At 43.0% G+C, this 12,963-nt stretch overlaps 1 protein-coding gene across 1 annotated transcript in view; it reads left to right on the top strand.

Moving 5' to 3' along the window:
* Nucleotides 1-12,963, top strand: part of LOC138285079 (contactin-associated protein-like 5) — a 2,160,239-nt gene that overhangs the window by 1,363,838 nt on the left and 783,438 nt on the right. Inside the window, exon 12 of the mRNA XM_069224597.1 lies at nt 7,902-8,021. Within this exon, the coding sequence (XP_069080698.1) occupies nt 7,902-8,021 (120 nt within the window). The remainder of the gene's footprint in view (nt 1-7,901; nt 8,022-12,963) is intronic.

The following is a 12,963-nucleotide window of genomic DNA, read 5'->3' as shown; positions in this document are numbered from 1 at the left end:
AAAACTCCAATCTTTCAATCATTCTGCTTCCTTCATATAGCAAGAAGGCTATTGTTCAAGGCACTTTTCACTGTCCACAAAGCCTCCAAGGAAAAGGGCTGCTATACTTATAAATTAATTTCAACCACTGTAGGCTTGCACCACTTTTCTCAAGTCACTAAAAAGGAGAATGAGAAATATTCAGGCCCAGAACTACACACAAAATTTCTGATTTGACAACTTGGTGTAGTGACCAGCTAAGCAGACTGTAATCATAAGAAATACCATAAAGGGTTCCACAGAAATGTAAAAAAAAAGCCATAAACTGTGAATGTGTGAGAGACATTGCTACACGCTGCGTCCCATAACATGATAACCACACCTCATGGTCATCATGCATGACATGGAAGCACTTCCATAAAAGAAAGACAACACCCTTTCAACCACACACCAGCCTATATGGCTGCCCATGTAATTAAGCACTTCAGCATCACACTTAGGGGTAGGAAGTGCTATGCTGCAATACAATACAAGGCAATATCTACTATAGGTACATCAACAAGAATTGTTTGAATCCTGTTAACATTTCTACTTATGTCACACTTCAAAATTACAAAACAAAATGTGTTTTCTTTCTATTTTCATAATTGCTGTTAATTGTTAAAAATTTTGTACAGTTCATTTAAAAGATTTTTTTTGTGCTTTAGAAACAAATTGACATCCCACAGTCTTTCTTTTTGCCCTTCCTGTATGCAGGGCCACTGAAATTATGTGATTCTTCAGCGTGTAGTTTTCAGATGATTATGAATTTGCTGCATTTACTACATAATCCATCATCTGCTGCGTAATTTACAGATTTTAACAAAAGAAATAGTTTCTAGCTCAAACTGATCAAAAGTTACTAAGAATGCTGCATCACGTGCGGCTGCACAATGTTTCGTCCATCGCAAAAGTTGACCAGTCATCTTTCAGGTAGTGATAGTTGTATTTGGATGTGGAACTGAGTCAAACGATATGAAATCTTTGCACTGGCAGCTCTAACATGTACAAATGGCAAAAAGAATGAACTAATACTATACAAAATGTGCAGCATTAAGCCGCATAGGTTGTGTCGCATAATTTTTTTAAACTTGCCATATAATTATAAGTTGGGCCTCCCCTGCAGTATAATACCAGTGAGACTGCTTGTACCCCAGCAAGATTGTCATTCCATTGATAATTTACCTTCTGGATTTCAGCATGATTTTTCATTTAAACTGTATGCATTCAAAAGCGAATGCTGTTTGTTAAGGCTGATCTTAAATTTTGTTTTCCATAAATACTGTGCCAGCTACCTCCTTCATTTGGTGGGGTCAAAGATTAATAAGGGCTGGTGGTAGCCCACTCAAACTCTTCTGTTTGACAAACCTGGTCCCTGTATCCAAACCGAGGTCCATCATGGTCAGCCTAATTTTATCCCAGACCAGTGCAATTAGATAACTTTGAGTGGTGCTTTATGCTTTTTGGAGCTATTTTCACATTAAAGTTTAACAATTCAAAGCCCAGGTTATAATGGTTAGATTTTTGTCAGTTTTGGCATCATTGTATGTACTAATAATAGCACTATTTGAAATAACATGTTTTGTTTTACATTGTTGTTAGAAATGGGGTTTTTGGTTGGCAGTCAGGTTGTCCTCTGTCCAAGTAAGAACCCTCACTCTAGTCAGGGTAAGTCACACACAATCCAAAATCAGCCTGTGCTCACCCTCCGGTAGCTTGGCACGAGCAGTCAGGCTTAACTTAGAAGGCAATGTGTAAAGCATTTGTGCAATAAATCATACAACACCATAGCATAACACCACAAAAATACACCACACAGTGTTTAGAAAAATATATAATACTTATCTGGGTATCTTCAGGTCAAAACGATCAAAGTTGCAATATGAATTTGTAAAGATATCACTGAAAAGTGATATAAAGCGTCTTAAGTCTTTAGAAAGTAAACAGAGTCTCTTTCAAACACAAAGTACCTGGTTACTGGTGGAAAATCTCCTCAGAGGGCCACAAAGAAAGAGGTGCGTGGAAAAAGAGTGTGTGCGTCGATTTCTCCCCAGCACACACGGACTTGCGTCGTTATTTTCCACGCGGGGAAGTCGGGGCGTCGTTTTCCGGCGCGCGGACAGTCTCTTTCTGTGGGTCGCGGGGATTACCAGATGTCCCGGGTCTGTGCGTGGATTTTCCTGCTTGTTTTCCGGCTGCGCGTCGTTCTGCTGGGCTGCGCGTCGAAGTTTCGATCTCACGGCAGGCATCGCGTCGATTTCTCCTGCGGAGTCGGGCGGCGTTATCCTTGCGAGGCCGTGCGTCAAAGTTTTGAGCTCACGGCAGGCGTCGCGTCGATTTTTCCTGCGGAGTCGGGCGGCGTTGTCCTTGCGAGGCCGCGCGTCGAAGTTTCGATCTCACGGCAGGCGTCGCGTCGATTTCTCCTGCGGAGTCGGGCGGCGTTGTCCTTGCGAGGCCGTGCATCAAAGTTTTGAGCTCACGGCAGGCGTCGCGTTGATTTCTCCTGCGGAGTCGGGCGGCGTTGTCCTTGCGAGGCCGTGCGTCAAAGTTTTGATCTCACGGCAGGCGTTGCGTCGATTTCTCCCGGGAAGTCGGGCGGCGTTGTTCTTGCGAGGCCGTGCGTCAAAGTTTCGGTCGTCCCGAAGGCGTCGCGTTGATCAGCGTCGGTGTGCGGCGTTTTTCTTGCCGCGGAAGAAGCTGTGCGTCGAAAAGTTCGGCGCACGGAGCGTCCAAGAGGAAGAGTGAAGTCTTTTTGGTCCTGAGACTTCAGGGAACAGGAGGCAAGCTCTATCCAAGCCCTTGGAGAGCACTTTTACAGCCAGGCAAGAGTTCAGCAAGGCAGCAGGCCAACAGCAAGGCAGCAGTCCTTTGCAGAAAAGCAGACAGGTGAGTCCTTTGAGCAGCCAGGCAGTTCTTCTTGGCAGGATGTAGTTTCTGGTTCAGGTTTCTTCTCCAGCAAGTGTCTGATGAGGTAGGGCAGAGGCCCTGTTTTATACTAAGTTGTGCCTTTGAAGTGGGGGTGACTTCAAAGAGTCTCTAAGAAATGCACCAAGCCCCCTTTCAGTTCAATCCTGTCTGCCAGAGTCCCAGTAGGGGGTGTGGCAGTCCTTTGTGTGAGGGCAGGCCCTCCACCCTCCCAGCCCAGGAAGACCCATTCAAAATGCAGATGTATGCAAGTGAGGCTGAGTACCCTGTGTTTGGGGGGTGTCTGAGTGAATGCACAAGGAGCTGTCAACTAAACCTAGCCAGACGTGGATTGAAGGGCACAACAAGATTTTAGTGCAAAGAAATGTTCACTTTCTAAAAGTGGCATTTCTAGAATAGTAATATTAAATCCAACTTCACCAGTCAGCAGGATTTTGTATTACCATTCTGGCCATACTAAATATGACCTTCCTGCTCCTTTCAGATCAGCAGCTGCCACTTCAACAGTGTATGAGGGCAGCCCCAATGTTAGCCTATGAAAGGAGCAGGCCTCACAGTAGTGTAAAAACGAATTTAGGAGTTTTACACTACCAGGACATATAACTACACAGGTACATGTCCTGCCTTTTACCTACACAGCACCCTGCTCTAGGGGTTACCTAGGGCACACATTAGGGATGACTTATATGTAGTAAAAGGGGAGTTCTAGGCTTGGCAAGTACTTTTAAATGCCAAGTCGAAGTGGCAGTGAAACTGCACACACAGGCCTTGCAATGGCAGGCCTGAGGCAGGGTTAAGGGGCTACTGAGGTGGGTGGCACAACCAGTGCTGCAGGCCCACTAGTAGCATTTAATCTACCTGCCCTAGGCACATGTAGTGCACTCTACCAGGGACTTACAAGTAAATTAAATAGTCAATCATGGATAAACCAATCAGTAGTACAATTTACCCAGAGAGCATATGCACTTTAGCACTGGTTAGCAGTGGTAAAGTGCCCAGAGGTCAAAAGCCAACAACAACAGGTCAGAAAAAATAGGAGGAAGGAGGCAAAAAGTTTGGGGATGTCCCTGTCAAAAAGCCAGGTCAAACAATTGTGTTTTCACTTAATTACTGTTTGAGTGTTGCATAAATACTTTACACCTTGCCTCTTAGTTAAGCCTTACTGCTTTTGTACCACTAGTGTTAGTGTTAGACCTGTCTTGGTGTGGTTTACCCTGTCTTTTTGGCTTCTCACCTCCTGTTTTAAACCTGTCCTGAATTTAATTTTTGCCGGCTTTAGGACTCTAGGCACCCTACCACTGCTGACCAGTGCTAAAGTGCAAGTGCTCTCTGTCTAAATAGTATTTGTAACTGGTTTATCCAGGATTGGCATATTTGATTTATTAGTAACGTACACCATGTGCTCCCAGACCCTGTAAATCAAATGCTGCTAGTGGGCCTGCAGCACTGATTGTGCCACCAACATAAGCAGCCCTGTAAACATGTCTCAGACCTGCAACTGCAGTGTCTGCCTGTGCAGTTTTAACTGCCAGTTTCACCTGGCAAGTGCACCACTTGCCTGGTCCAAACCTTCCCTTTTACTACATGCACGCCACCCCTAAGGTAGGCCGAAGGCAGCCACATTGGCAGAGTGCAGTGCACTTGAAAGGTAGCACATGTACTGGTGGTTCTACATGTCCTCATTGTGAATATTGCTAAGTTTCATTTTACTATTGCAAGGTGTATCCCTCTCATAGAGTAACATTAGGATTGCCTTGAAATATATACCCTTTGCGAGTAATTTCCCATTGGGAACAGATAAATAACTGGAGTCTGGGGTCTCTGAACTCACAATTTAAAAATGCATATTTTGGTGAAGTTGTTTTTTAAAATGTAAGTTTGAAGATGCCACTTTTAGAAAGTGTTTTTTTTCTTGCTTAACCATTCTGTGCCTCTGCCTGGTTGTAGAATACATGTCTGGGTCAGGATGGCAGTTGGACTGTTTGTGAATTCACTTTAGACAGTCACACAAAGGGAACTGGGGTATGCCCTGCATATCCTGATGGGTCTTCCTGGGCTAAAGTGGTGGGATGAGCTGACACTTGCACCTGAATAGGGCTGTGCCGGTCCTTACACAAAGCAGTCTCCAACCACCTGGAGTGTGTCTGGGGCCAGTGCAGGACAGGCAGGGTCTTGTGCACTACAAGGACTTTCCCTTGAAGTTTGTCTACTTCAAAGGCAGAAATTAGTACAAGTATTGGAACTCTGAGACCACAACTTTCGACTCTTTCTGGACTGAGGACATTCTGCAAAGGAAGCAGAGATGAATGCCGTAGGAGGGACTGCCACTCAGCCTGTTTCTTTGCTGTGCTGCCCTGCTACTTGCTGCTTCTGTCATGAGAGTGAAAGGACTGGAGTTTTCTTTCTGCATCCTGCTTCCAAAGGTTCTCTGAGGGCTTGAACTGAGCTTGCCACCTGTTACAAGTCTCAGGGACATCAAAGACTTTGTCTGCCAGCACCTGGGCTCTCTTGCTGAGAGTCCTGACCTGCCAAATGTCCCAAATCCTAGTCCTGGGTCCTTGGGAGTAAATTCTGGTGTAATCAAGAAATGAACAAGTACATTAACTCCAGAGCGACTTCAAAACCGGCATCACTGTCCAACTCTGCGCTGCTGTCTGCACTGGGTCAGTGGTCCCTGCTGAGTGCAACAACTGCAACGATGCCACAGTCCTGATGCTGCTGCAGCACCTCCGAAGTCCCGCCACAGCATGAGTCCCAAGTGCCCTGTCACCAATGTCCATAACACCTGACTCTGCAGCAGCACCTTTGGTTCCATGGTGTGATCTCAACACAACAATGTCGACGCCCTACGTCTTGACCTGCTAGATTCATCAACCCTGCCAGATCTTAAGGAACCAATGCCTCACCACCAATATACATCATCTTGCTTGAAACCATAAGGAACCGATGCCTCACCTCGCCGTTAGCGATAAGGAACTGATGCCGCACTGGCTCCATCTATGCCTCACCTCTCTGACTCAGTGCAATATCTTTCTTTCCTCATTTTCAAAAGGTACTGTAACTGGGCTCCATGGGACTCTGTGACCGGCCGGCACTCCCTTGAGAGTGACCTCAGACTGTTAGAAACAACTTTGTCAAGACGTCGTGCTAGCCCAACCCTACTGAATTGTAATCTTTAAAAACATGTATCTTTGCTTGTGTATGTCATTTTTTTGTCTTTTTGGTCTTGTTTTATTCAGATAAATATTGGTGACTATTTTTCTAAAGTGGTGTGGAGTACTTTTGTGGTGTTTTCCCTGTGTTACTGTGTGTGTGTGTGTATGTGTACAAATACTTTACACATTGCCTCTGAGATAAGCCTTACTGCTTTAGCCAAAGTACCAAAGGGATGGGCAGGGGTTACATTAGCTGTGTGACTCCCCTACCCTGACTAGAGTGAGGATCCTTACTTGAAAAGGGTGCAAACCATTGCCAACTAGGGACCCTATTTCTAACATTCAGGCACCGGTTTATTTAGTGAATTGTGTGGTTCACCCTGACAAGAATTGTGTGTATTATTTAAGTGGGGCTTCTACCCCACTCAACTAATAATTTCTCAAAAGAATAAACTGAGACTTTATATTGGTATTCTACTTTCACTGGGTACCTTTTGCTTTAAAACTATTCACTATGGTGTTTTTGCTTGTTATATGTTTCCCACCTATTCTAAATTAATTTTGTTACTTTATTCAGTTGTATTCTCGACTATAAAAGTGTTGCTGTTGCTTGGATTTAACATGCAGCTCTGTAGGGAACTGCCTACTGCTTCTGCCAATGCTAGCAAGAGCTGTGCAGTATCACAGAAATGTGTGGTCAGATCTAAGCAAGATATGATGAGTCCTTACGAGGGTGCTGCATACTGGACTACTATTCTCTGCATGCAGGTTGAAAATACTCATGACAATAAGGTCTCAAATGCTTGTTAGTGAGGCAATGTTCACAACAGTGCCTTTTTCACATTAAAAACAATCTATAAACTCATATAAAAGTAGTGATTTGCGTAATACAGATTTCCTATGTGCACTTTAGATGCCCATGGGTATCATGCAAGGCTTTGAAGTATTGGGATGTTTTGTTGGTTTTCCTTCAGATCTGCTTGAAAAAACATACAGCCTTGTAATCAATATATTTGAAAAATGTAGTCTAAAGCTATTATTTTAAAAAATGCACATACAATGTTGTGTGAATTATTTCGTATATAACACACACTAATTTGTTAGCTGTAACGTTTTGTTGCGGAACATGCCACTGCTTGTAGTTTGCTTTCAGGGCAGGACTTCAAGACAAGATGTCCTCACCCAATGAGTAAGTGTGGTGTGTTAGGAGGATGGCTCTTCCTGTGAATTAGGTTCACACGGTGAATTTTGCACTTTGGCATTCAAACCTTTGTGGACGTAACATTTGGGTTGTCACTGTCAGTTATATTTAAGCGGGAATAAAGGTGTTTCGACACTTTGTCTAACACAAGTCAGCTGCTGAAATGTGGCCAACCATTTCAGCCAATCTGAAACCTGTACTTTAACATTATTCTGTAAAGAAGGCTGGACTCACCCCACCTGGCTCAACATGTGGATTGTATTACTTTTTTGATATGTATGCTCTTGATTTTCAGCCCAGTATTGACCACATTAATCAGTGTTTCAAAGGATGGGCAATGTCGTAACAAGCACACAAAATCTTATCTATCTGTCACTGGGGAAAAACTAAGGTGACGAGGACGTTAACAGCGGAAAAGCTTTGATATAGCACATCACAATGTTGTTATTTTAGGGTTATTGTAGTCACAGCCTGAACAGTTTTCAAAACATAGACTTTTTATTAAAAAATGTCTACATTGAAGCAAGCATTTGATGACCTGATTCATGAAATGAGCAAATAGGTTGACATTAATTGATTATGTAAATGTTTCAATATTCCAGCTATTTATGAAGAATCTTGTGAAGCTTACAGACATAAAGGAAATTCTTCAGGTTTCTACTATATCGATACAGATGGAAGTGGCCCACTTGGACCCATGAGAGTTTACTGTAATATGACTGGTACGGACAATTTTTCAAAATGTATATATATTTATGTATATATCTACTTCTCAGTGCAAATTCCTATTTTAATTTAAATGCATAATCTGTTCAAGTCATTAAAAAACTGATGTACTTTTTGCAGAGACTGCAATTTTACAAGTTTAGCAACTCTTGCAGAAATGTATTTTCAAGCAGAATCACATCATAAAACTGCATATTTTTCAGTTTCAACTGAGACATCTGTCTATGCTTTTCTAGGACTACAGATAATATGATAGATTATGGAATTCACTCAGATTGTGCATTTTTGTAACAGAGCACATTTTGGAAACGCAATGTGAAAATACTATCATATATAAATTTCCTTTACATTATTGTGCAGTCTTTCATAGAATGTGTCCAAAGATTTATTTTGACCATAAAAGGTGGTATTCATTTGAATTTTTCACTCCCCTTTCAGTTCACCTGTGTTCCAAAATGGGCTATGGCAATCCCTTTCAAGAAAATACAATTCAGGATTTTGTTACCTGGGGGAACATAAACTGCATTAACTATTATATAGATAATTTCTCTGTTTTTTTCCTGTAGGAAACTGGGTTACTGCATTAGGGGAATAAAGCCCTACTCAAGCAGAAACCGAAATTCTTGCAGGGGGAAACACAAGCAAACTCCACATAATCTGCACTCAACCCTCTGGTAGCTTTCCACAAAAGCAGTCAGGCTTAGCTCAGAGGTACTGTGCAAAGTATTTATGCAGATAAACAGTACAAGGGGAAAAACAATACAATAAAAATCCCACAACAATTTCGAACAATAAAGTAATATTTAATAAATGAGTGGAGGCCAAAATGACAAAAATCCAATTAGTAGAATGGGAGATATTCAATCTTAAAGGTTTTGTAAAAACAAAGCACCAAGAAGTAAAAAGCGCCAACCACGGTAATATGCTCATGGTAGTCCGGGACCAAATTACAAGTTCAGGCCAACCCCGATGGAGCAGGGGCCGGGTACAGGACTGAGTTTAGTCCGCTGAAAAGTATCTTATGTGTCTAGATGCTAAGTCCTTGCGCCAAGTTGCATAGGTGGGCATTGAGGAGCGGTCAAGGAGGAGCTGGGATGTGAGGTCAGGTGTCAAGATGCATCATGCGGTGGCAGAGGTGAGGACCATTGACAAAAAGCTGTGATGAAAGGTCCTGCATCATTGTGGAGACATGCACTGCAATACATCAGCACACGGGTCTAGATGCATTGCTCTGGGTTGATGTTGGAATTGGGCTGCATTGGTGTTGCGTCGCTGAAGCCATAGGGACTTGCAAAGACTTGGCCTGAGATGTGTCACACCTAGGACATGCTGCATCATGCCGGTCGAGTTGAAGGGGAGTTCTGTTGTGCTGCATCGAGTTGCGTCAACATCAAAGAATCCTGTTATGTCCCTGTGGCTTGAACGAGGGGCCAGCAGACTGACCCATGGACATTTCTTAGGGTCGTGGGTCCACAGAGGCAGACTGTGTTTCCTCAGGGCAGCTGACAGCAGCATAGGATTCCTGGTGCAGAAACAACAGGCCTTTGGCTGCAGATTATTCCTTGTTCAACATGCAGAAGAGCAGGACAGACTTCAAAGCTCTGCAGTCCCTTTTCCTGGAAGAGTACATAGGTCCAGAACTGATCTGATGGTCAACTACTTTTACCTGGTGCCTGCTTTGATGTGAGAGAGGGTTCTAGAGTCCTCCCCTTACAGAGGTGTCTGGAATTTCCTTCTTCCCTGCCCTGGCCCTAACTTGTCTGAGGACACAAAAGACTACTAAGAAACTCTTTGTGAGTGTGTTGAAGCAGAGTTTTTGTGATGTGCAAGTTTGGTAGGTAACAGCTCCTCCTCCTCATCTTGATAGAGATGGCAGATCCTGACACACCTATTCCCACTTTCTCCTACTGTCTGGGAGCAATGCACAAAGACCAATTACAAGCAACACCTACTCATTTGACCCAAGATACTGGCTTTGGCCACCAAATGTTTGGGAAGAAAATGCCATCATTTTAAAAGTGGCATTTTAATAAATGTGACTTGAAATCCTACTTTACCCTCAAAGAAGGTTTTAAATAACAATGCTTTAGAGACCGAACTTGACTTCTGCTGTTGCTCCCAATTGGAAGTTATCACTTATTAAATGTAATAAAGTATCCTAATTTTAGCCATAGGAATGGTAGGCCTCACAGTAGAGAATAACTAATTTAAGTATTTTTCACTACCAGGGCATGTAAAGGTTTAAAGTCAACTTTTTAAATACAGTGGAACTTGTCCTTTTGGCTGCTTAGGGTCTACACTACGGGTAACATATATAATTAAAAGGAAAGGTTAGGCCTGACAAAATGTGTATTTTTCCAGGTTGAAATGGCAGTTTAAAACTGCACACATGGGGTGCAATGGCAGGCCTTATACATGTTTAAACAGACTATTTAAGTGGGTATCATAATCAGTGTAGCAGGCCTACTAGTAGCATTTAAGTTACAGGTCTTTGGTACATGTAGTACTACTTTGCTAGGTATAGAATTTCTAGGGTTAAAAGTAACGTATATATACAAATTGATTACGTTGTGGCACAAATATGACTTAGACATAATCTCTGTTTTATAATCAACAAAAAAGTAATACTGATAATTTAGTCTGGAAAATATATTAGGTAACCACCTAGTTTTTGGGCATTTATTGCTCAAAACCTAATGAATGGATTTACACCAAAACACAAAAAGCACTCTTTCTGGACCAAGATCTAGCTTTCTCTAACATTTGGTGTAACTCCATTCAGCGGTTTAGGCTGGAGATATGTCAAATTGCGCCAATGTTAGACTTGGCATCCTTGGTGTGTTTTTTTTCCCTTAATTTTTGCCTTCTCCCCTCCTGTTTTACTGGCTCTTCGTTTTTGCTGGCTTTAGTACTCTGTCCACTTTACCACTGCTAACCAGTGCTAAATAGCTTGTGCACTCTCTTTAAAACCTGGAAGTATTGGATCAGACCCACTTGCATATTTATTTAAATTGTAAGTCCCTTGTGAAGTGGTACTTCTTGTGCCCATGGCCTGTAAATTAAATACTACTAGTAGACTTTCAGCAATAATTGTGCCTCCTACTTAGTAGCTCTTAAAACAGGTCCCTAGCCTGCTTGTCCACCCTATATGTGTAGTTTTAAACTGCCATTTCGATCAGGAAAAAGCAGCCTTTTGCCATGCCCAAACCTTCCTTTTTAATACATATGCCACTCGCAAGTTAGGGCCTGGACAGTCAAGAAGACACAGTGGGGTGTATTTAAAGATTTGGACATGTACTTTTATAGTTCTACATATCATAGTAGTGAAAACCTCCTAATTTTTTTCTCACTACTACAACTCTACCTTTTACATTTGAGTTACCTTTTCGCATGAAATAAGCTGTAACGTCGAACTGGGAAGAGGTAACCATTTCATGTTTGGTGTCTTTAAAGTTGTAATAAAAATTGTCTCTTATGGCAAGGTCGGATTTTAAATTCCAATTTTTAAACTGCCACTTTTAGAAAGCTGGAATTTCGCTGCCTTATCCATTTAGTGCCTGCAGGCTGTTTCTGGGTCATGTGACCTGTTGCAGCTGACAGTTGGGCTTTGTGTATTCATCATACTGTAGACAAACTAACACAATAGAGAGCCTAGTGTGCATGGATGGGCCATCACTGGCAGGATGGGGGGGCAGAGTGGGGCACAGCTCTATTTACACTTGAATAGGCTGTATCCTGCCTCCATTCAATGGGCTACATACCCCCTGTAGTTAGTCTGCAGCCATGACAGGGGTGACAGCAATTCTGTACACTTCAAAGGGAAACCTCTAGAAGCTTCTCCCACTTCAAATGAGGCACCTGGGATAAATATTGGACCTCAGAAACCAACTCTTCAGTGTACTTCTGAACCTGTGGAGACTCTGCCAGGAAGAAGGCTTCTGTGCTGTTGAAAGGCCTCCCACATTTCTAGACTGCTGCCCTCTTGGACTACTGCCCTGCTGGACTGCTGCATTGCTGGATTGCTGATCTATTGCCTTCCTGCCTGAACCAGAAGGAAGACCTACACCTAAACCCAGGATTTCCAGTGTGACTTCAAGGGCTAGTCTTCTGGCTTCCTTTTCAGAGCCACAGGGACATAACATGATCACCACCACCTGAACCAGCATCCAGATCCAGCTGGAGCCAGCCCCTGATGCCCACATTGCCCCTCATGTTTTGGAACCTTGATGTGGCCACAGAGAGTCTGAATTGAAGTTTGTAGGATTTTTACAATTGAGAATGGGGCCATTGGTGGCAAAACATTGTCACTTATGCAGCTCGTCATCTCAAAGTTCCATTAATCCTACTCTTCACGCTACAGCATCGACCGCTGGTGGGGAGCACACTGCAAAGCTTAGGTCCACCCACTTGCAACAACCTCAGGATCTTTGCCCTACAGTGATGACCATCCGTGATGCCACGCCTGCTGTTCGTGCTACATTGATCCCTGTCCACAACACTCCTCAGGCCCCCTCTCCCCCGCAAATGGTACTCTGCGTAGGACAGAGAAGGCAATGCTTCAGAGGGTATAACCTAGTCCCTGTGTCTGACCCACACTCGATTGTGGTCAGTCTGAACTTGTGACATCCTCTTGGTCTTAAGCGACTAGACTGACGCAAATGGCACTTCAGGCTTTTTGATGCTATTTTTAACATAGCATATCTCCAGATCTACTAGTAGGATTTTTGTCATTTTGGTATTGATTTATTTATTAAATTGTGCTCTGTTTTTGAAAATTGGTGTGGGATTTTTCTAGCTTTGTGCTTTAACTTTATTATTGCTTGTGTGCTGCATATATACTTTACACATTGCCTCCAAGTTAAGCCTGACTGCTTTTTGTGCCAAGCTGCCCAGTATTAAGCACAGGCTAAGTTAGGGTTTGCTTGTGCCTCACCTTGA

The sequence above is a fragment of the Pleurodeles waltl genome, chromosome 3_1 (genome assembly GCF_031143425.1).
Source record: "Pleurodeles waltl isolate 20211129_DDA chromosome 3_1, aPleWal1.hap1.20221129, whole genome shotgun sequence".
Taxonomy (NCBI): domain Eukaryota; kingdom Metazoa; phylum Chordata; class Amphibia; order Caudata; family Salamandridae; genus Pleurodeles; species Pleurodeles waltl.
Note: the sequence above shows the minus strand (reverse complement) of the source record. Positions and strands in the feature narration are given on the sequence as shown.